At 39.5% G+C, this 25,297-nt stretch overlaps 1 protein-coding gene across 5 annotated transcripts in view; it reads left to right on the plus strand.

Annotated features, from left to right (window-relative positions):
* TTC7B (tetratricopeptide repeat domain 7B) overlaps positions 1–25,297 on the plus strand; it is a 315,699-nt gene that overhangs the window by 180,350 nt on the left and 110,052 nt on the right. For 3 of the 5 annotated variants that reach the window (XM_034768134.1, XM_034768135.1, XM_034768138.1), the window contains 2 exons: positions 16,796–16,912; positions 23,946–24,043. In XM_034768134.1, coding sequence (XP_034624025.1) covers positions 16,796–16,912; positions 23,946–24,043 — 215 coding nt within the window. The remainder of the gene's footprint in view (positions 1–16,795; positions 16,913–23,945; positions 24,044–25,297) is intronic. The other 2 variants (XM_034768136.1, XM_034768137.1) reach the window with 1 other exon arrangement.

Genomic DNA, 25,297 nt, shown 5'->3' on the forward strand with positions numbered 1-25,297 from the left:
AGACATCGGGATGGGAAATCTGCAAGTCTCTGAATAAGAATGAATGTGAAATTACTCTCCCTGTGCTGGTGCAGCTGTGCCCCTCTTCGCTCCCTTTTTGGGTGGATAATCTGTTCAGCAGCATACCCCATCATGTCATGGCTGGCCCCTGCAGAGAGTTCAAGGGATGGTGAAGATTCCTTATTCTCTGTCTTCTCCCTTGGGCAGCCACAATTTGGCCCATAATTTAAACCTGGTATTGAATTCTCCATATCATTACATTATTTTCTATAGGGATTTATCAGCAAAGTCGCAGTTATATGATCGGGTCTTATGCTATATATTTCACTTGTAAAACATCATGTAAAAATATTTGACAGTTTTTTTATTCTACAAAAGTGCTTTGGATATAAGCTGACTCTTATTTTCCCTTTCTGCAACTGATGACAGATGACACAACCCCATTCCCTCTCCCCCACCACCTGTGAGAAGAAATCCCTTTATATCACCTCAAAAGTTGCTAATTTTCAGTATGCTCAAACATTCCTTGATTCATTCTATTTTCTTTAGTATTTAATTGGTTTCTTTGTACATTTCAATTGTTTTCTACTTTTTCTCTGGGGACACAGGCCAGGATATCCAGTACCTTGTTCTGAATCTTAGTACATTAAATAGTATGGGGCTTCTGAGTCTCCCCGTTGCTGCATATTAGAGACTCCCCTATCAAAGTATCATTTAAAACTTTTTTGCATGTGTGATAAATGAAGTGTGTGGGGGAGGGGGAGTAGCTCCCTTTGATGGACACCCAGCCAGCCAGGTAGCTGTTCTCTGCATGCTTTACCTGTAAAGGGTTAAAAGTCCCCCAGGTAAAGAAAAGGAAGTGGGAACCTGACCAAAAGAGCCAATGGGAAGGTAGAACTTTTTAAAATTGGGAAAGAAACTTTCCCTTTGTTGTTCTTTCTGGGTTGCAGGGACATAGAGCAGCAATGCTGTAAGCAACTTTAAGCCAGGTATGATTATAGATTATCAATTCATACCTTGAACCTACTTAACTGAAGCCTTAGATATGCAAGTACAATTAGGGAATGTCTAAAAAGACACGATTAGGTTTATTTCTGTTTATTTTTAAGGCTTGTGGACTCCTCCGTACTAATCCAAGATGCTTTGTTTGCTTGTCACCTTTAAGCTAATGCCCAAGAAAGCTATTTTGGGTGCTTACTTTTTGGAACTGCTCTTTTAAAATCTAGCAAAAGCCTAAGTTCCAGATGTATTTTCTTCCTTTTTGTTTTTAATAAAATTTGGTGTCCTATAGGGTTTGTGCACGTTGTTTGATTAGCTGGTAGCTTTAGTTTTTTTTCTCAGCTCTTCCCCGGGGGTGGGGGAGGTGAAAGGGCTTGAGGGTACCCTACAGGGAGGAATTCCCAAGTGCTCCTTCCTGGGTCCAAGGGGGTTTTGGCATTTGGGTGGTGGCAGAGTTTACCAAGCCAAGGTCAGAGAAAAGCTGTAACTATGGGAGTTTAATACAAGCCTGGAGTGGCAAGTATTAATTTTTAAAATCCTTGCAAGCCCCCACCTTCTGTACTCAAAGTGACAAAGTGGGGATTCAGACTTGACAGCATGGATATAGAAGTTGCTTTACAGCTTGTTGAAGATAATACTCTTTGTGGAAAAAGTAAATTTAAAAAACAAATACATTGTGTATGTGAATTATGCCATTTATTATTTAATTTACCACTGTGCATAACTGAATACCACTACATGCTACACTGTGTGCCTTCCTACCATTCATACGGGGGTTTTGTTTTGTTTTTGTTTTTTCCAGTCAAGTGGCTTAAATTTCAAGTTTGCATGTGATACCTTGATAAAATACAAGGGGGCAGAGGGAAAGCTGTAAACTATTAATAGAAGCTGTGCTGATAAAACAGTTCTTCCCAGTCCTCCTCTCTTGTTGCTGAGAGCTGGATTTTGCCTGACTGCTGATTGATAGGTGAATGCTCTCTGCTGTTTTTCAACATTTTAATCCTTTAAAATTTGGTACATTTCCAAGATTGCTTCTCGTGCTGGCACCGCTCATGTCAGAAGTATGCTATTGGTATATCCCCCAAATCTGCATCTTGGGCTTACAGGAACCCTGGTTTATTGCTCTAATAGGTAGCCAAGAAAAACTGCTGAACAAACACAGCCATTCATATACACTTTTTGCAGTGTGACCCCTTTGTTAAGAAATAGAGAGCTTGCTCCAGGCCCAAGAACCATCCTAAGCAAAAGAAGTCATGGGAGAGAGTGAATACCACATTCTAGTGTTGCCTGCAAGTCATTGCATCTTCTCCACATGGAGAGTTGACATCTCATTCTTTGCAACATAGGGAGTTAAAAATAAGATGAAGAAGTAATAAACCCACCAGACAGAGCAAGTACATGCTGCTTAGATCATTTTTCCAGGGCGAATTTAAAAGCTGTATGCTTGGCATACCAACATTGCTGCAAGGTATTTTGCTGTAGACAGCCATATTTTGTGGTGAAGAAATGTAACACCTTTCACATCTAGAATTACCTAAAATTTTGAATCTATTACCACACCACTTCATAACCTAAAGAAAAAGCTTCTACTCCACCCTTTTCCTTCACAAGTGTCAGAATCCTAACTTACACAAAGGGACATAACCTCATCCCATTCCAGCACTCTTAGGCTTTGTCTACACTGGCAAGTGAAAGAGAAAATTTTTGTCGTTTAGAGGTGTTAAAAAAACCACCCTCCCGAAGGACAAAAGTTTTGTCGACGACAAGCGCTGGTGTGAACAGCGCTTTGTCGGCAGAAGTGCTCTCCTGCCAACAACGCTAACGCCACTCGTTGGAGGTGGAAGTTTTTTTCTGCAGGAGAGCTCTTTCCTACTGACAAACAGCTGCTACACTGCAAGCCTTTTAGCAGCACGGCTGTAGCGGCACAGCCGTGTTGCTGAAAGTTGCATAGTATAGACATAACCTTAGATTACTTACTCTTCAAACTCAACTGGCCTACAAACACAAAGATACAGACTAGAAAATCTCCTCTTGTTGTTATTTCTGCAAAGTTCAACTGTAGGACTTTTCTGCCAACTATGGCCACAGAGAGATATTGAGTAGTAGTTGCCTGTTAGGTGTAGAGTAAATACAGGTTTGTTTAACAGGTACCCATTTTAAATGTTTGGGTGCATGTTCAAGAAAATTACCTGTGGTGACTTTTATGTTGTGTCAAGAGTTTCAAAATGAAATGAATTACCTTAAGCACATTTTAAACACACCTGTATTCCCTTTTTCTCCCCCACTCCCATGCACATTTACTGTAAAGCTGTTTCTATTATTAGTACTGCTTTTTTGTGAGACCTATATTGATGATGCAAGACTCATGAAAATACTGAGGGGAAAGAACATAGAAAACTACTTGTGCAAATCTTTGTCAAGGCTGCTGCTATGTTCCCTAGGCAAGTTTCCAATGGCTGTCCTGGCAGGCCATACGCATACAGGATCCCCCACTAAATAATTTTTTTGACACTGCAAAAAACTTTTGAGCCTAATTTGAGTTCTGCTTGTGACTAAAATATCAAAGTAAATTTGCCGCAGTGCTAGTGTTGGTGAGGAGAAAGAGACCTAGATGTATTAGGTGCTAGAATGTTGATGATGAGTGTGGTATAATGACTAAGTAGACAATATGTTTGTCCCCCTCTGCAAGGAGGATAGAGTAAATAAGTTATGAAAATGTTGCCTTGGTATTTGATTGCAAATAACTTTTATCCTTCAATTGGCTGTGTTCCACCCGTTTGCTTAGGACACAGATTTTTGTAAATTTTTATTATGAACTTCATATTATTTTGTTCTTACAAGAAACTGTTTCCCCTCTGCCTATCAGTTGCTAAGAATTCTAGTTAACACTGTGAAAAAGAGTAGATTTTGTTCATATCTGGTTCACTATCTTGTGCAAAGCATGTATCTGTTTAATACAGTTATATATGAAATCACAGTATTTTAGTCACAAAGAGAGAGAGATTAAGTGACAGTCCTTTACTTAAAATCTCAATTTTTACAATTCCAAAACCTCCTGTCTTTTATTGTCGTCTCACGAGGTACATGTTTCTATATGGTCTCTGCTATTTATAGTATAAAATCTTTAAATACCTTTTTATTTATTTTACCTCATGCTTAGCCATCAAATTATCACTTAGTAGGATGGATTCATGTTTCATAATTAAATATTTATGTAGTCGCTTTTTCAGCTTAGTTTTTTTTTAACTTATGGTATTATGTTACCAAATCAATAGGTCTAGTATGTTACCTGAGATCATCATGATTTAATGAAAAGCCACTTAAAACAATAAGTAATAAACAATAACTGCTAATATGTTGCAAATTAGTGATGACAGCTGACAGGCTTTTTAAAGTAGCAGGCATAAGGAACAGCAGAAGGGATATTTGAGGAATGCAAGAATTTTATTTTAATGTTAAGCTGTAAGCTCAAAAAAGGAAAGACATATGGTAACAGGTCTGAAAGCAACTGAAGGCTAAGCTCACTGTTTAAACCTTTACATTCGTTGAAGTGTGGTGGAAAACTTTTTTGTTCCAAGAATATTTCAGAAAATTTTAAGCAAATGTATTATCTTAATTGAAAACTCTAAAATTCTTCCTGACCCATGGAAACTTTTTCTGAGCTACACTATTTCAGGAGTCAGCAGTGGAATATGGAGCCCTTTATTTTTCCCCAGGTCAATAATGGCTGCAAGTCATATTCATTTAATGGCTGTCCATTATCCTAAGTGAAATGAGTTGTTCTTCGAGTGCTTGTTCATGTCAATTCCATTCAGGTGTGTGTGCACGCACAGTAGCCAGAAGATTTTTCCCCGAGCAGCATCCCTGGGATCAGTCTGGGCGTTCCCTGGAGTCGTGCCTTCATGACGCTCAATAAAGGGCCCTGCCGACCCGCCATCCCCTCAGTTACTTCTTACCGCCAGTGACAGTAGCTGGATCTTCCCCTTGCTCTTGCTGTGGCATGCAGCTTAGCAGTACTTTTGGTTTTCCCTGTAGATAGTTAGTTCTAGTTGATTAGTATAGCATAGTTAGTTCACTTATAAGTTTCAGTTAAGGGGATTCCTCCTTGCCCCCCCCCCCCCATTTATTTGTCACCGGGGCAGGCCGTGATCCCTAGGCTTCAAGATTTGCGAGGACTGCGCAAAGCACATGCCTAAAAGTGACTCCCACGCCTCCTGTTTATGGTGTCTGGGTGAGGGTCACCAAAAAGACCGCTGCAAGATCTGTCAGGAATTCTGACCGAGAACACTTAAAGAGAGGGAGCAGCAGCTTAAAATCCTCCTCATGGAGACAGCTCTCGGACCTCAGTCAGACCCAGGTGCCAGGTTTCCCACTCCGAGTATGTCTTTTTCAGCGCTCCAGTGCCATCTTTGAAAGATCCAATGTCGAAAAAAGACTGCCCAGGAGGCTTGGCACCACGATGGAGCCTCTCAGGGGCACTCCAGCCTTCACTCCAGCTCTCACGGCCACTCCAGCTACTCCAGCCTTCTCCCAGACATCGTGAATTCAATCTTCCAGAGGTGGGGATTTCCCCAGATAGACCTCTTCGCTACGCAACACAACAGGAAGTGCCAGCAGTTCTGCTCCTTCTAAAATCACAGCCTAGGATCCAGCACGGATGCGTTCTTCCTCCCATGGGAAGGTTGTCTCCTATATGCCTTTCTGCCCATACCGCTCGTTCCCAAGGTACTCCTCAAGATCTGGAGGGAACGAGCTCAGGTCATCTTGATAGCTCCAGACTGATCCCACCAGCACTGGTACACATCTCTCCTAGACATGTCCGTGGAAGCTCCAGTCGCCCTGCCGCTCTTCCCGGACCTTCTGACACAAGATCACAGTCGTCTCCAACATCCGAACCTCGGGTTGCTGGACCTCATGGGGTGGAAGCTCCGTGGTTGAACCCAGTGGAGCTTTCCTATTCAGACCAAGTTAGACAAGATCTTCTTGGCAGCAGGAAACTCTCTATGAGAGTTACCTACCTTGCCAAGTGGAAGAGATTGTCAATCTGGTCGGCACAGTGCCATTCGTTCCCAATGCTAGCCTCAGTGCCGCTTATTCTGGACTACCTCCACCATTGAAACAGCAAGGGCTTTCAGTGTCATCAGTAAGGGTTCACTTGGCCACCATCTCTGCCTTCCACCCGGGTGCGGAGGGCCGCTCTATCTTTGCTAACCCGATGGTCAGCCAGTTTCTAAAAGATCTCAACAGGCTACACCCTCACGTCCGGCAGCCTGTCCCGACTTGGGACCTCAACCTGGTCATTTCTAGACTCATGGGACCACCCTTTGAACCCTCGGCATTGTGCTCCCTGTTCTACCTCTCTTACGAGGTCATGATCCTGGTAGCAATAATCTCGGCCAGGAGGGTGTCTGAACTTAAGGTCCTAACATCAGAGTCCCCTTACAACGTGTTCTATAGGGACAAGGTTCAGCTCAGACCTCATCCTGCTTTCCTACCGAAAGTTGTGTCGCAGTTTCACATCAACCAGGACATCTTTCTCCTGGTATTCTACCTTAAGCCGCATTCCAGAGTCCGGGAGCAGAGACTTCACTCACTGGATGTCCGCAGGGCGCTAGTCTTTTACATCAGGAGAACAAAGCCATTCAGAAAATCAGTCCAGTTATTTGTGGTGGATAGAATGAAAGGTCTGCCTGTGTCGTCACAATGCATTTCGTCACGGATCATGTCCTGCATTCATGAGTACTACAACCTGGTGGGGATTCCTGCACCTCCAATCACTGCACACTCCACTGTGGCGCAGGCTTCATCAACAGCGTTCCTGGCTCAGGTTCCCACTCAGGAAATCTGCAGAGCGGCGATGTGGTCCCACATTCATACTTCCACCACACACTATGCAGTTATCTAGCAGGCCAGAGATGATGCGGCCTTCGGATGAGCAGTGCTCTAATCACCCTGGAGCTCGGGGGTGGCAGAGGCAACATGGAGCTCCCACTGCCAGCCAGGGGACCTCCCAGTTCCTGGCAGCTGCTGCGGGCAGCAGGGGCCCACAACTCCAAGCCACGGATGGCCAGGGACCCTGGAGCTCCGAGCCCCTGTGGGTGGCTCCGGAGGTCCCAATTTTGTCATGGATATTTTTAGTAAAAGTCACAGACAGATCATGGGCTTCCACTTAGCCTGACTCCTACATCTTGGAGGGAGTATAAATATAAATGTAGATGTATCCACCTAGATCAGTTTTTCACAACTCCCTTGGATGTATAGATGGGGGAGTAGTGAGTAGAAAGATGATTTTTACCTCTGTATACGGTATTCATGGGATGGATCCTGGAATACTGCTTGCAGTTCTGGTGACCACTTTTAAAAAGGGTGCCGAAAAGGTCACCTACCCAGTGCAATGTGACCCAACTCAAGATTTGGTTTGTAGACTCTTTGTTAATTTTTTTTTTCATAAACTCAAGTTTTATAAGGCACCCTACTCACTTCTGTGCTGTTTAAATAATTATAAAATCTCCAAGTGATGCTTAAAAATAATAATGCTATAGCGCTGTTAGGATTACTTTCTTAAAATTTGCACTCTTATCATTTAACATACCAGTACTTAATTTTTAAAGGATACCTGTTAAATTGTACTGTCACTTCCAAACAAATCTGAATAAGAACAGTCAATTTATTGTGTGAGGGAATGCAAACTAAAAATATGATGGAACATGTGTTTCTCTAATGCAGTAAATGTTCTTAGAATAGTATCTACACATTCTTGAGGGATATTTTTTATTCTTTTTAGAAAGGGATCCTCTCCAGGCCTCTGTGGGCCCAAAGAATCCCTTTTTGTTTCTTCCCAGCTGATGCCATCCTCAAGGCCACCCTAATGATCTTATTTCTAGTTGAAGAGTGATGGATTGAGATTCTTTTCCTATATATATATATATATATATGACGCTGTTACTTCAACTCTAAGATTCTCTAAAGAATAATACAGGACACTCACAGCCTTTGAGTAACAGACTTGACATGGAAATAAATCCCAGATCCCTTGCATTTGTAGGGAGCTCTTATGCACTAACTACACAGCCAGCAAATCATCCTATAGAATGGGCTTTAAAAGAAACATATTCTGAGTAAATGAAATGTTTGTGGTCTATTTATCTGTTTTTAAATTCAGTCTAGATACCATTTCCAAGCATTCTACGTGGTCTCAGCATTCACAAAGTTGTTGTTTTGTGCATCAGTATAATTTTTCTTATTCAGTACCGTTAATTAATACACTTTTCCTACAACCATATGAAAGTTGGAGAGAGTTATTGCCTTACTTTTGTTGTTTCCTAATCTTTTCCAGTTTGATACTATCATGTATTCATCAGAAAAAATGCTTTGCAAAGCATATTAAAGGTTAGCTAGATTAGAAATACAAACTGTTACATTATTCAAAGAGACTATCTGGAATCCTGTAATGGTCTCATTTTTCAATTGTATAGAATGTAATACAATAAAAGTCAGTTACTTTTGGGTACAAAATTACTTTTTTCCTCACACAGTGCATACAGGTACCTTTTCTTGAAATCGCTTTTAAATGCTAGTTTCTTTGAATGTGCATCATTCTTTGTCACTTGCCAAGAATGGTTGGCCTAACCCTGCGGCAACACAATGTGGCACTTCTTATGTTCTTCTTGCCCTGAATGTGGTAAGTACCATACAGAATGAAAATCAAGGAGTTATGAAACTGGAGGGCTCCGGGTACCATAGTGATGAATGATAAATACCTAGTAGATAGATAGGATGGAAGAAGAATGTGAGCACATTAGATTGTAGCATTTGAAGAGAGACAGACAGCAGCTTAGTGACTTGAGCCACTGTTAGCTAAATTCAGTCCTGTTTTATGCTGGCTTTAGGGTGGAAAGTTTGCTTTGGAGAGGCTGTGGTAGCTGGAGCTTCCCCTCTGGTAGCTCAAATGGTGGATGGGTCTGGCAGGCCGAGGTGGAGGAGGCATGATTAGGGCTGCCATATTGCTATGTATTGAATCCTTCTCTGCTGCAGCCTCTCTTCCCAGTGCAGCCAGTAGGTGTGTAAGTCCTGCAGCAAACTGATCGCCCCCTTCCTTTTTCTCCTGCCTACTTCCTATCGAGTGCTCATGCTTCATGATGTTTCTGTGTTGTTCCAGTCATGTTGTTTGGAGGCAGCTGAGTTCTATCCTTATAGATAGAAAGCTTTTCTCAATATCTAACTTAAATCTCTCTTGCTGAAAACCATGCTGATTATTTCTTGTCCTGCCCTTTGTTGACATGGAGAACAATTGATCACTGTCCTCTTTACAACAACTTTTTATGTATTTGAAGACTGTTATCATGTACCTCCCCTAGTCGTTTCTTCTCTAGACTACGTGTGCCCAGAATGACATTTGCTTTTTTCGCAACAGCATCCAGTATTGCCAACCTGTACAATTTTTTTTGTAAGTGACAGGATTTCAGAGGGTACTAGAGCTCAGCACAACTCTACTCCCTCCTTCCCCCTCACCCTTCCTGTGAGAAAGATGGACAGGACGGTCCCTTTGTTTGTTCCCCCCACCCCCATCCCCTTGCAGCTCCTGGCCTGGGAAGGGTATGGTGAAATCAAGAGTTCCTGGATCAGCCCCCACCAGCCTGGGAAGCGGGAGATGGGACCCTATTGTAGCCTCACAGGTCTGGATGAGGGGATACAAAACTGTAGTAAAAACAGAAGTGAGGCTGGGGGGGGGATGTTGAATTGGTGGGTTGGGGGGTCTGATGTGGGCACAGTCGGACAGGATTAATTGCTGGGCAGGAGCAGGCAGATGTGGGGGTGAGAGCTCCAGAAATCAGGGGCCAAAATCACCTGACCCAGTAAATGTGGAAGAATGGGCAATGCTAATTCCCTCCCTCCCCCACACACACTGGACATGGGCAGAAGGGTTCAAATATCAAAAGACAGACCAAAAACACAACATAATCTTTTTTTAAGAAAACACTCATGATTTTTGGGCCAATCTCATGACTCTTGGGGTCTAACCTGATAATTGTTAATCTCCAATTTATGAATCATTCTGCCATCATGATTTCCAAAGGCGGGAAGGAATGTCCCTGTGAGATTTACATCCAGGATTCACAGGGCTGAATCCTGAATGTCCTGTCCGTAATTTTAAGTAGTGCAACATATTTAGCTCTTGGGCTTTCCCCAATTCAGTAAAAGCCTATGGAATTTTGTCTTCACAAAAATGAGAATTGTCATTGAACTACCTACAGACTCCAGACTGAGTGAGATTTCTCTGGTCCAAATGCCACCAACTATCCCAAATTGTTACATTTTTTTTTAATATATTTTTGGTGCCAACTTTGCAACTAAATCTCTTAGCCCCACCTTTGCGTCTTATTTTCAAAACAAAAGATTCTCTCCATTCAGACAGCTCTCTAGTTGTTCTAATCTTATGTCTGAGCTTTTGCATATTCATTTTATTGTCTGGAGGTGTCAAACTAAATCCAGCTTACTGTCTGCCTTTAAAGAAACTGTTCATATATTTTATTTCCTTTTTTATTTAATCTATATCAAATATAAATTAACGGATTACCATCCATGATGTTATGTCTTTGCCTTTAAATACATTTCAATATATTTTTGTGCGCTAATCATTTAATAGGGAAAAAATTGCACAAAACAGAGGACAAAGCAGTAAAAAGCAGCACAAGATGAGACAAGAGGAAATTCATGGATAACATCGCCAAAGAAGCTGATGCTGAAAGAGATGTCAGTAAAATACTTTATCAAAACTCAGCAGGGTTCTAAGTGGCAAGTTTAGACCAGCCAAGAGCCTGTTAAGAACAAACAAGAAAAAATCTGAACAACAGAAATAGAACGAAGAGCGTGATAGGCAGAATACTGTCAAGAGATAATCAGTGTAGCCAACTCTCATGATTTTGTCATTAGTCTCATGATAATTGTTTTCCTGAAAGCCCCAGCTTCTGGAGTCAAGTGGATATGTGGTTATTTCAGCCTTCATTCTTAAAGAAAAAGTAAGTTTCTAGCTCTTATGATTGTGGAAAAAGTTTCAAAATGTGACCCTAATGCACCGTAAAGGCTCCAAAAGCAGAAGGCAAATAAAAGAACACCAAATCTATTATTTTTACATGAAGCCAAATCTCATTATTTTTGGTGAGCCTGACTCATGATTTTTGAACATTTGGGGTTGGCAATACTGCTAAATGGACCAACCCCACAAGAAGCCTTTGACAGAGAAGTTAACACCCAAAGACAGTGTTGTAATATCTCACATTACAAAGACGTGAGACTCAATAAAAAAATTAAAACTTGGAAATCTACAGGTGAAAACCAAGTCACCAACGAAGCTTGTGAAAGTTGGGATGTGTTAAGAATGAAGCTAAAGAGTCTGTTTTGACTGGGGAGTGGGAGGAACACTACAGTAATGCTGATTGAAAGAACCCCTCTGTTGAACTGTACTTAGACAGGGAATATTTATGGCACTTAACATAGAGGGTATGCAGAAAAGAGGCCCAGGTTGGGCAGTACAGATAGTGGAGCATTGTTTGTGCCCCACGTAGGAAGGATTCAGTTTTAATATATTAAATCTTATTAGATTTGCGTGCCCTGCTTGTGTCACTAGACTTTTTTCCTAGCGCTCTTCAGTACTTGGATTTTTGTGTAGCAGGTTCTGCTCTTATTTTGTTCAATAACATTCCTGATCAACTTCTTGGAATATGACAAATTTACTCTCTGAGTCATACACACTGCAGTATTTTTTGGACCCAGTGAATTTGTGATCAAGAACTTTTGAAACTTACAGTAAGTTTTTCTGTTGTAACCATCTAAAAAAAAATCAAATACAATCCACCCACTAGAGGACTTGATTTTTGTTTTGATGCGGTTTCTCAGGCTTGTTTCTCATTTATACCATTATTGTAATTCTCAACATTTTCCCAGTATGACTTCACTTTGCAGTAGTTTCAGGTTATTAAATCTCTTTTGTTCCATTGTTTTTGGCTCTTTTCTAATCAGTAGATACTTTTTTCTTTTTTGTACTGTAGTTTACTGCATCTTAACATACTTTAGCAGGTGAATGGGTATCTGTGACATTTATTGTAGTTTTTCTGCTAAACTAAATTGGGCAGGAGCTTAGAGCAAAAGAAGTTTTGGAATAATTTTCAATTAACAAATACTGCTTGCTTGCTTATTTCACTTCCGTTGGTTTAGTTGGCCATCCCAGTAAGAAATTACAAGGGAGTTCTGTTGTTTCTTCATGCCTCGAAGTGACTATTGCGCCCTCCTTTTAATTTACTATTGCTTTAAAAAGGGTGGCGAAGATTTCATTTTCTGTTTCTTTACAATTTAGCCCAAGATGCTTTTTCAAATTTCATGGACATTTTACTGTCTTTTTTGTGTGCTTTATTCTAAGATCAGGTTTTCTTTGCCATTTGCTTCCATTGTCATTACTTCTTGCTTAGCTTGCAGGTGTTACTGCTACTCTTTCCTTTCAAGTCTGCACACTGAATCCTCCATTGTTCTCTGCATATGACTTCCTTTAATTCAGCCCACACCTTTTCAACACCATATCCCAAGTCAAGTGTTTGAAAGCTGTTATTTAATGTTAATTAGAAGGTCTTTGTCAGCTCGATGTGTTGCATATGACTTCTCTTAAGCTGTGTGCTCTGAACATGTGTTTTCTGTACTGTTTAAGCCATACAAAATCTAGATATCCACCAGTATTATTCTATCTTGATCCTAGAGAGATTTTTTTCTGTCTAGTGCTATAGAGAGATAGCAAACAATGTTGTTTTTAATGCACAGATTAAAACTATGAAAACAGACAGATAAAATATAGTCCAAGCAAAAGTTCTTAGTATTTGAATCTTCCATCAATATGTTAAATCACATTCACTTTTATTAGTGTGTGTGTTTGTTTGTTAGTCTCTAAGGTGCCACAAGTACTCCTTGTTCTTTTTGCTGATACAGACTAACACGGCTACCACTCTGCTAACTGATAATGTTATCGAAATTTGACAGTGAGACAAAGAGATGTGACGGGTTGGATTACAGAACCCCCCTTGGGAGCTGCCACCCGATGTGCCAACACTACTTTTACCCCTGCTTTCCCTGCCAGTTTAGGACTCCAGCACCCTGTCTTGCTGAGCCAGACACAGCCGTCAGCTCCAACACAGACCCAAGATCTGAATTACTTGCCCCAAAGCTGCAGGTTTACCTAAAAGCAGCTAACAGAAGTGTTTCTGTTTTTAACACTTAGATGCCCAGCTCCCAATGGGGTCTAAACCCAAATAAATCCATTTTACCCTGTAAAAAGCTTATACAGGGTAAACTCATAAATTGTTCGCCCTCTATAACGCTGATAGAGAGATATGCACAGTTGTTTGCTCTCCCGGTTATTAATACATATTTTGAGTTAATTAATAAGTAAAAAGTGATTTTATTAAATACAGAAAGTAGGATTTAAGTGGTTTCAAGTAGTAACAGACAGAACAAAGTAAGTCACGAAGCAAAATAAAATAAAATGCGCAAATTTATGTCTAATCAACCTGAATACAGATAATCTTACTCTTAGAGATGCTTTAATACGTGTTTTTTTTTCCTCAGGCTGGACACCTTCCAGGCCTGGGCACAATTTTTTTCCCTGGTACAGCTTTTGTTCCAGCTCAGATGGTAGCTAGGGAATTCTTCATGATGGTTCCTCTTCCCCTTTTGTTCTGTTCCACCCCTTTATATATCTTTTGCATAAGGTGGGAATCCTTTGTCCTTCTCTGGGTTTCCACCCCCTTCTTCTTAATGGAAAGACACCAGGTTAAAGATGGATTCCAGTTCAGGTGACATGTTCACATGTTCACATGTCACTGCAAGACTTCAATGCTCACTTGCCAGCACACATGTATATAAGAAGACTTACAGGTAAAACACACCCATCTGCAGACAATTGTCCCGGTTAATGGGAGTCATCAAGATTCCAAACCACCATTAATGGCCCACACTTTGCAAAATTACAATAGGCCCTCAGAGTTATATTTCATATTTCTAGTTTCAAATACAAGAGTGGTACATTTATACAAATAGGATGATCACACTTAGTAAATTATAAGCTTTGTAATAATACCTTACAAAAGACCTTTTGCATAAAGCATATTTCAGTTACATTAAATTCACTCATTAGCATATTTTTATAAAATTATACAGACTGCAACGTCACAAGATGATCATGCATTAATTATACAATTGTTGTGAATATTTTGAACTTCTATCCGAGGATCTCAAAGCACTTTACTGAATTTATCGTTCTAATGCCCCTGAAAGCTATTAAAGAAGTACTGTCCCAATTTATATATCACGGAATTGAGTCAGTGACTGCAAGTATAACTGATAGGGTGCCATGTTCTAACATAACATCTGAAAAATTCAGCTGAAAGGACATCTTGGCATTTTGTGCAAAGGAGCAGTTAAAGATAGTCAGTCATCTTAATTCTTTTCTATAGTAATTAATTATGATAGTAACATCATTTGCAACTATCCTTGCTTTTCCTATATGATCCATAGTGCAAGATGCCATTTTGACCTCTGTTAGGAAATGTCTTAAATTCAAATCAAACCTGAGTTTGACCTTCTCTTGATGACAATGCAGAGTGAAGGTAGATTTTCCTTGTCACGCTCTCTTCCCTTTCTAGTCCAATAGTGTCATTTCCAATATGGCCATTTCCAATTTTCCGTTGTAGTTAACAAAGAAAACTTTCAAGTGCTGATCATTGTTAAAAGTAGTTATTATGTATGGCACTGTGCAATTTTCCTCTTTGCCAGAATGATTCACAGTTAAGCTTTTAAAATTCTTTCACTTATTGTCTACCAGGGTATTTACCTACTACCCTGCCCTCCCCTCCACACACCCCCCGCGCACACAGAAGTAGTAGTCACAATCCCAACTAAGAAATGCTGCTGTCTCCTCAGACACAATGTGCTTTTTTCACTCTCCTTTGGGTTTCACTTAACATCGTTATATCTAGTTCTGCTTTGACTAATGTAATGTCCGACTTAAACCTCTGTAAGTGAATGTGCCTGTTTGGGTGCTCATACCCCACACAATAAAAGACCATGGTTTTCATCAGGATAGTGTATTGAAACACAAAGTAATATGAAAATATTAAATTCTGACTACACTGAGTCTCATTGTAATTGCCCTATGAAAAATATCAAGTTTACAGTGTTGCTGTAGCTGTGTTGGTCCCAGGATATTAGACAGACAAGGTGGGTGAGGAAATATTTTATTGACCCCAGAAGACCTCTGTGTAGCTTGACAGCTTCTCTCTTTCACCAGCTGAAGTTGGTCCAATAAAAGATATTACCTCACTCATCTTGTATCTCCATCAAATTTATAGTATATAACTGAGGTAATTGGTTCCCAAAATTGGTTTGACAATGATGATGTATCATAGAAATTGTATTCTGTGGTCAGATATTTCAGCCTTGTGTTTTCAGTCATAAAAAAGAACACTAAACTTCCATCAAGAATAAAAAACAATTCATGAAGTCAAACGTACAGTGGTATATAAGATAAATATTTTGTACACCACAGTTCCCAAGGGTTGATATACAGGGCCGGCTCTAGGCACCAGCAAAACAAGCTGGTGTTTGGGATGGCACATTTTTAGGGGCGGCATGACTGGCGCCAGAATGCCGCCCCTAAAAATGTGCCCCAGCCGCCCTAGCTCACCTCCGCTGCTGCTGCCACGGCGCGCGAAACAGCTGATTCGCACGCCGCTGCTCCCCCTCCCTCCCAGGCTCTCAAGCCTCTCAAGCCTGGGAGGGAGGGGGAGCAGCGGCGCACGAATCAGCTGTTTCGCGTGCCGCGGCAGCTCGGGGTCTCCCCCTCCCTCCCAGGCTCTCAAACCTGGGAGGGAGGGGGAGATCCCGAGCAGCCGTTTCGCATGCTGCTGCTCCCCCTCCCTCCCAGACTTGAGAGCCTGGGAGGGAGGGGGAGAAGCGGCGCCCTCGCCGCGGCCACTCAGAGTCTCCCCCTCCCTCCCTCCCAGGCTCTCAAACCTGGGGGGGGAGGAAGACTCCGAGTGGTCGCGGCGCGGGCGCCGCTTCTTCCCCTCCCTCCCTCCTAGGCTTGAGAGCCTGGGGGGAGGAGGCAGGGCTGGGGATTTGGGGAAGGGGCGGAGTTGAGGCGGGGCCGGGGGTGGGGTAATTAAAGAACGGGGGTGGCCAAAATTGTTTTTGCTTTGGGCGGCAAAAATCCTAGAGCCAGCCCTGTTGATATACATGGGTTCTATGTTAAATGTAGTCAATGTCATCTTGGATCTAGGTGCTAATTTTGACACTGAATGGAGCCCATATTGAGAATTACAAGAAAAAAATAAATATAGACTCCCCCTTGAACACAGAGTTTAATTGAAGACTGCCCCCTAGTTCAGACCAAGATATCTACATGAATGCAAAATTTTATGAAAATCAGATTTAATTTACTGTGTGTTTATGCTTCCACAACAAAAAATGAGTTGTATGTTACCATATGTTACTTTACAAATAGGGCTTCTATTAGAATGATTTCTTTGTATGTGTAAGGTAAAGAAAAATTCCTAAAGAATACAATTCCATGGTATGGTTCTATAAAGTCAATATTTCAGATTCCCCTCCAGTTTGGTTCTCTGTAGATAGTATTGGGAACTTTTGTATTCTAATTTGTTTTCAAATCATTGCAAGGATCTCTCAAATGAAGATTAAGGGTTTTTGCTTCAGTGTGACTCTTCAAAAAAAAAAAAAATTTCCCCTTCTCCATTAGATTACTGTTTTCAAAAGCCAAACTGGAATCCCTGTGCAGAGGCCCGGATGAGGCACTCCTTACCTGCAAACATATGCTACAGATTTGGAAGTCCTGTTACAATCTCACTAACCCTAGGTAAGATGCTAAAGAAATCTTGGATTTTGTCTCCTGTACGCTGAAACTCATCAGAAGATTTCCAATTTAATTACAATTCATAAATCTTTTTTCTTGTATTTACTGCTAAGATGGTTCTTGGGATATATCTGGTCTCTATTTACAAAAGGTTTTTTTAAATGGATTGCTCTACAATTTTGAGGCAGAAGTGAGTGGTTAATTACAAGAAGTTTTATGATAATGAAAGCTGGAAAGGTCTGTCTTAATTTTTATTACTGCATATTTGCATTTCTGCTTTTATAAGATAAATTAGAGATGGTTGGGACTCATTGATTTCTGTTTTTCAAAGGGAAAAAGGGTTAAAGTCTGATACATTTAATGTACAATCAGAGTTGTATTTAACAGGGACTAAAACTCACAAAATTCATTGGATAATCGCTAAGAGCATATACCCAACAATTTGATTATCACTAGGGCTTTCAAGCAATTAAAAAAATTAATCACACTGTTAAAGAACAATGGAATACCATTTATTTAAATTTTTTTGGATGCTTTCTACATTTTCAAATATATTGATTTCAATTACCACACAGAATGCGAAGTGTACAGTGCTAACGTTATATTATTATTTTTATTATAAATATTTGCACGGTAAAAAAGAAAAGAAATAATATTTTTCAATTGACAATACAAATACTGTTGTGCAATCTCTTTATTGTGAAAGTGCAACTTACGCATGTAGAATTATGTACAAAAAAATAACTGCACTCAAAAATAAAACACTGTAAAACTTTAGCGTCTACAAATCCACTCAGTCCTACTTCTTGTTCAGCCAATCGCTCAGACAATCAAGTTTGTTTATGTGTGCAGGAGATATTACTGCCCGCTTCTTATTTACAATGTCACCTGAAAGTGAGAACAGGCATTTGCATGGAACTTTATAGTTGGCATTGCAAAGTATTTATGTGCTAGATATGCTAAACATTCATATGACCCTTCATGCTTTGGCCACCATTCCAGAGGACATGCTTCCATGCTGATAACGCTCATTAAAAAAAGTGTGTGAATTAAATTTGTGACTGAACTCCTTAGGGGAGAATTGTATGTCTCCTGCTCTGTTTTACTTGCATTCTGCCATATAACAAGTTTTACATTGTTTTGTTTTTTGAGTGCAGTTCTGTAACCACAAAAAAATCGACATTTGTAACTCGCACTGTGACAATAAAGAGATTGCACTACGGTACTTGTATGAGGTGAATTGAAAAATAATATTTCTTTTATCATTTTGACAGTGCAAATATTTGTAATAAAAAATAATAATGTAAAGTGAGCAGTATACGCTTTGTATTCTGTGTTGTAATTGAAATCAATATATTTGAAAATGTAGAAAAACATCCAAACATATTTAACAAATTTCAATTGGTATTCTATTGTTTGAGTGCAATTAAAAGTGCAATTAATTATGATTAGTTTTGAGTAAACTGAGATTAATTGACAGCCCTAATTATTCCTAAAATATAAGAGCCAATATCATCCATTATCTGGGGTGGGAGGTGAGGTATGCTAGAAATTGTGCACAAGCTACTCCAATGGGAATATTTTAGAGAGCGGGAATTTTTGAGAGGAGAATGCAAGGAGAGAGGGTACATAAGACAGCTATTTCTGGATCCCTGATTCTGAGCTTTGGTCTCTAGTGGACCTGGCCCGGCCACAAGTTAGAGAAGCTATGGGGGTGTTCTAATTTACACCACTTAAGGCTCAGCATAGCAGAGGGATGCCCTTCCTAGGACACCCCCTTAACCAGGGGCATTTGATGTATGGAACTAGTTCTGCCAAATTAACTACAATTGACCAGTTATGTCCAAGTCTCTACCCCTTGACATTGCTTTAGTGGTGCAAAGGGCCAGAGCCTAACCGAGCAGATGGTACTTTAGATTAATTTACCTTTCTACTAATGCAGGGGTTCTCAAACTGGGGGTTGGGACCCCTCGGGGTCGCGAGGTTATTACATGGAAGTTGTGAACTGTCAACCTCCACTCCAAACCCCGCTTTGCCTCCAGCATTTATAATGGTGTTAAATATGTAAAAAAGGGTTTTTAATTTGTAAGGGGGGGTCGCACTCAGAGACTTGCTATGTGAAGGTGGTCACCAGTAAAAAAGTTTGAGAGCCACTGTACTAATGGGAATATAAGCAATTTTACCACAAGGGAGATAGGGGGTTCAGCTTGAACTGTGCCCTCCATTGTGGTACCTTTTATACCTGAAAATATGTTGCTTCCAAATACCTGTCTAATCCCTTGTTTATACTAGCTATATGTGTTGTAGCTTTTGCTGTAGTTTATAGAAAAATAGTACTAAAAATAAATAAATAAATAAAATATTTAATACTGTATAAGGAATATTTCTGTTTTATCTAAATTCCTGTAGTGTGTGACAATTTAAAAAGCACTTGCACTTGCAGGGGTGGCCTGTTGCTGGGCGAGGAGTTTATGCAGGAGAGTAGTACTATATTTTTGTTTTTCTTCCATTAAAGAGAAAAAATAGATTTAGAAGACTTGTTGAGTTGTCATGAGAACCATCTCTTTAGAGCCCAGTCCACTTTAATCTTCAGCCATGCATTTTTTAAAAACCTTCCCCGCATTCACAAATTTGGTTACTCGTTGCTTGAATATAAAGTCCTCATTTTGTGATGTGTCAATCTTTTGCACAGTATTTAGTTATGATGTCACAAAGAGAGTATTCTTATTGAAGGTGGGAATAAGCAGTAGGAACAGATGAACTCTTTAAAAGCAACTATTATTTTCCTGAAGATATCCCTCATTTAAAAATAAAGTTGTTGAAAAAGAGATGTGGAAATAGGACAGCCTATTTCCACATCTCTTTTTCAACAACTTTATATATAAAATCAGTAAATTTTGTTTTTCAGAGTATGTTATAAATATTTACAAGCCAAATATTCTGTTCAGATTGTTACACCAGTATGAAAAGGGGCTAGAAATAGATTAGAATAGGATTATTTGGAAAGGGTCCAGATACTGTTAGTAGGTTTGTCATTTGAAAAATATTTCTAATATTTCCCATTTTATATATATGGCAAAAAGAGTTTCTTATCCAAATTCCCAGAATGCTCTGCTGAGCAGAATGGTTTCAATTTACTTATAGCTTAATTGCAGCATCATACCTGTGCACGTAACATTGTAAGCGTATCTTTATACTTTCCTGCAACATGCAATTATACTTGTATGCAGCACGAATATCTAACCATGCTTTGTCATTGCTTTCCTGATGTGCTCAGTGCTATCGAGCCTAAAAATACTTCAGTTAAGTAACAACTCCTCCAGATATCAGCAGGAATTCTGACCTGCCCTGAATTATAAAAGCTTAGTGTTCTCATTACATTGGGTTTTATATCAGTTCTGAATAATAATTGCCAACTTTCTTAATCTTTCCACCTCTCCTTAAGAACCTGGGAACCTCTGTCTCCGTATTTGACACTAACCTAGATTTTGAGGCTGCTGATTTTGGTAAAAAAAGCTCTAACAATTCAGTTATAAAAAAAATCTTTATAAATTACAATCAAGATCAAAGTAGATCTCAGGGAACAGGGGGGCTATGAATAAATGCTGTGACACAAGAGACTTGGTTTTGCGAATCACATCACATTGGCACTGTTGTGGTTGTGATGGTATCACTCACCTCCCTTATGTAGCATCTGATGTGGCATAGCTCCCCGATATAGTGCTGACAGGATTGTGGTGATGTGACATACCTACCCTAATGTAGCATATTGCATTTTCACACCAATAGTAGTTGAACACAGAGCAGTATTATAATTAGAAGGGGGTTCCCTTTCTAATTTTTGCTGCTGAATGAAAGTTCCCTGTCCTGACTAGCTCGATTCGCAATGGCACATATCTCTGGTTGCAATCAGATCACCTTTTGTAGGAGAAGGTTGGACTCAGTGTCCTCATTAATCTGTTACCTATGAAAACAACTGAATACATGATATAAAAGTGCTAATACTACTCTTTCCCATGGCTTTGTTTTCTTGTGTTTTATAAGATCAATCTGCTCTTTGTTGTTGAAAGTCATTTCCAGCATACAAGTAAATGTTTGCTCACTAATTGGCTATAAATCCTTAGAATTCTGCTACTCTTTAATTCCCTTATTGTAAGGTATAAGGCTTGTAGGATTAAGGCATAATACTTACATCAAATGCAATGCATCTGTAGTCTGGTTGCTAAAGTATATTGAAAATTAAAATAGGTTCTTTCTCTTCTTTTTCTATATTTTTCTCATTACAATTACAGTATAATGTAATTCCCTCCTTAAACCAACTCAGCCTAATTAAGAGAATACAGTGTACATGCGTATAACTTTCATTCCATTTCTGTACATTAAATAGGAAAGAGGTAGGCCACACCCCAAATTAGGAGCAGTGTAGGACATTGTCGCATACAGGCTTATTTTGGAATAAATACAAAATGTGAATTAACTACGGGAGGAAACCAGATATTCACCCAGAATGTCAGTGCAGTAATTAAAAGGTAATTTACATTAAATGTTGTTCTGTTCAACGATATTTAGCGTGACATTGTTCCTGGGTTGAAGAAGTAATTAATATAGCTGTTACCAAAAAAATGTGCCAACTGATGTAATAACTATAGCTGATAGTCTGTATCCCAGAAAATTCCCTTCTGTTTCCTGTAGATTGCTATAATAGCATCCCTTTGCAGGGAAATTGCAGTCTAGCAATGACATTAGTGTCATGCAAGATCTTATTGGTAACATTTTAGCAACATCTTCATAAAGAAAGGAAATAGTATCTTTCACTCTGTTTTTAAAGTGTGTAACTATAATGAGTTTAGTAGCTGAATTGAAAGAAAAGGGCAAAAATACATTTGAATTCAAAAGTAGGAGGCCATTTAAAAATTGGGACAGATATAAAATTGGCCCAGATTCTGATCTCTCTTAGACCCCATCTTATACTGGTGAATTGAATGGAGTTACTCTGAATTGTCACTGTTGTGAGAGGAGAATTAGACAAGAGCATATACAGTATTAAATGGTGCTATTACAATGTAGGGTTCCATTGAAAAAATGCCTTTTAAAAGGGAGAATTAACTGTGAAAAGTCCCAGATTAACAGCCCTAGAAACAAAAGTTATCTGTTTATCCACAGAATGTTTAAGGCACGGACAGTATCAGTACGAGCTTCCCATCACTGTCCTGCTAATGTGCCTCACCACCAACCTGGAGGGACAGTTTAGGGGTGAAAGGAAATTCATTCTCCATTCCCATTAAGTCCTGGTCCTTCTGCTAAAACTGCCAGTCAAGTGTCCATATGGTTGGTTTATTTGTGATGTGAACTAAGAAATGGACTAATAGACCAATTTTTTTCCACATAGGTAGGGCCCTACCAAATTCACAGCCATGAAAAACGTGTCATGGACCATGAAATCTCTTCTCCAGATTTCACTGGGGAGACCAGCATTTCTCAAATTGGGGGTGGGTCCTGACCGAAAAGGAAGTTGTTGCGGGGGGGCTCACAAGGTTCTTTTGGGGGGTAGAAGCATTTCCACCCTTACTTCTGCATTGCCTTCAGAGCTGAGTGGCCGGAGAGTGGTGGCTGTTGGCTGGGTGTCCAGCTTTGAAGGCAGTGCCCCACCAGCAGCAGTGCAGAAGTAAGGGTGGCAATACCATACCATTCCACCCTGACTTCTGCGCAGCTGCCTTTGAAGCTGGGCGGCTGGAGAGTGGAGGCTGCTAACTGAGGGCCCAGCTCTGCAGGCAGCAGCGGAGAAGTAAGGGTGGCAATACCATATCAAGCCATCCTTACTTCTGTGCTGCTGCTGGCTGCAACTCTGTCTTCAGATCTGGTCTCCCGGCCAGCAGCCATTGCTCTCCAGCTGCCCAGCGCAGAAGTAAGGGTGGCAGTACCGCAACCCCCCACCGTCCCCAACAATAACCTTCTGCCCCCCACACACACACATATAACTCCTTTTTGGGTCAGGACCCCTACAATTACAACACTGTGAAATTTCAGATTTAAATTGCTGAAATCATGAAATTTATGATTTTTTAAATCATATGACCATGAAATTGACCAAAATGGACCGTGAATTTGGTAGGGCCCTACAAATAGGCTGCCAAATCAGCCGGCTAGATGGCATTGACTTCGTTACTGCCAAACTAGACTAGACTCAAATGCAGTGAACAGAGCTGCAGGAGTCTAACAATAATTCATTACCAGTCTCCTGTACCATCTGTATTTATACAAAGGTTGTCCAGTATCAGAGGGTAGCCGTGTTAGTCTGGATCTCGTGTTAGTCTGGATCTGTAAAAGCAGCAAAGAGTCCTGTGTCGGATGCATGCATCCGACGAAGTGGTTATTCACCCACGAAAGCTCATGCTCCAATACGTCTGTTAGTCTATAAGGTGCCACAGCACTCTTTGCTGCTTAGACAAAGGTTGTTGCCCTAAATTTAACTAAGCATAAAATTGAATTGGTTTATCTGCAAAACATCCTCTTTTCTTCAGATCCCTGCTTAAAACTCAGGTCTTTGAGCATTTCTTTTACTCTTTAGTAATCTCCACAGCTCCTCTTGAACTTTCACTCTTTGTCCTACGTTTTGTTTTGGTTTGGATGTGTTTAGATTCTGTTCTTTAGAACTGTCATCATCTTATTAATTGTCATGTAAATTTACTATATTGTGCACTAGTTTAATAACTTGAATCTGAGTATGTACTTCACTTGTAAAGCTATAACATTATATGACTCACTTGAAATGTTTGTATCTTTTGTGCCCATTTTGATTGATTTTATTATGGAACAAAAATTGTTAAAATAAGTATGGATTAAATTTTTAGTTACCTTTTATTTAGTGTAGTTGTTTAATTGAATAATTGGCCATGTTTAATACTAAACTTTGATTATCACTATCCACATTTTTTTGCAACAACATGTGAGGAGGTACAGTATAAAAATTGTATCTCAACAGTCAGTGTTTGATTTTATATTTTAAATGACTTGTACTTCAAATATTGTGTTACAGTGATTCTGGACGTGGGAGCAGCTTGTTAGACAGAGCCATTGCTGACAGACGACAACTCAATACGATTACCTTACCTGACTTCAGTGACCCTGAAACAGGTGAGAATTAACATCTTGAACAATAAAGTGGCAAAGATAATGTGTGGCTCAGTATAATCGGTCAGATCTTACAAGATAAAAAGACCAAAGCAGTCAGTGTAAGATGTGATTATTTTTGCACTATATATCTTCGTTGTTGTAAAGTAAAAAAAATAAAATAAATTGCAGTATCAAGTTTGTTTGAGGAGATGCTTGCAATATATAAACTTTACTTTTTATTAATTAATTAATTTATGTTTTTAAAAATGCCCATTTCCCAGGCCTGTCAGTACATTTGTATTAATAAAATACTTCCTAAAATGTTTATATATATATTACTATACTTATTGTTAAATATTTAATAATGGTTAAAAGTTGGCATGCTGATCTATTCTATTCTAGCTAGGGTCTGATACTTTACCCATTCCCTTGGTATCTGAGCATTTCTGAGTAAATTTTTTCTTTGTATTATTTAATAAGCAAATTAGGGATCCACCCCTTCAAAAACGTTAAGATTTTTTTTTAGCTATTTTTTGGCACTTCATATTTGAAAACAGATTTCATTTTAGTGGCAGGCTCACAATAGAGGCTAATAGCTTTTGACACTTCAAGAGAAATAAATATTTTACAAGTCAGATAATGAACTTCTCATTAAACACAGTGCAAAATAAAATGCTGCACAGATGCAGCAGGTTAACTTTACGATGTCATTACATGTCAGTACATATTTATAAACTGTAATTTGTCTATTATCTTATATTCACCAATCATAACTTGAATGAATAAATACACCTAAAAGACTGTATAAACCAAAAACTCACAGCCAAAATGAATGAATAAACGTACAGTTTTAAGAGAATCTCTCAGAAGGGGAAACAATTGACATATGGTGATTTTAAGTTTCACTAACTTTACATGAAAGGACACCATATTAACCTTATCCTAATCTATATCCTATTGTATCACAAGTATTAAGAGATTTTCCTTAGCTGTCTCTTTCCTTGCTTTTGTGGTTTTATGTCAAAACTATAACATACTTTTTGAATTGTCTTTGAGACATGATTTTTTGTTTACTCAGGCTTCAATATAAAATGCTTTTGAAAAGGTTTCCCAGCCTGAGATGCCTTTATGGCATTTTGACAGCTGTAAATTAGAACTCATCAACCTGTGAGTAGTTGAAATATAATGTAACAGAATTATTCAATAGTAAAAAATTGTACTTGCTTGCTTTATTTCTGAAACCATGAAGTTGGACCAGATGTGCGCACTCACATG

The sequence above is a fragment of the Trachemys scripta genome, chromosome 4, assembly GCF_013100865.1.
Source record: "Trachemys scripta elegans isolate TJP31775 chromosome 4, CAS_Tse_1.0, whole genome shotgun sequence".
In the NCBI taxonomy this organism is placed as follows: domain Eukaryota; kingdom Metazoa; phylum Chordata; order Testudines; family Emydidae; genus Trachemys; species Trachemys scripta.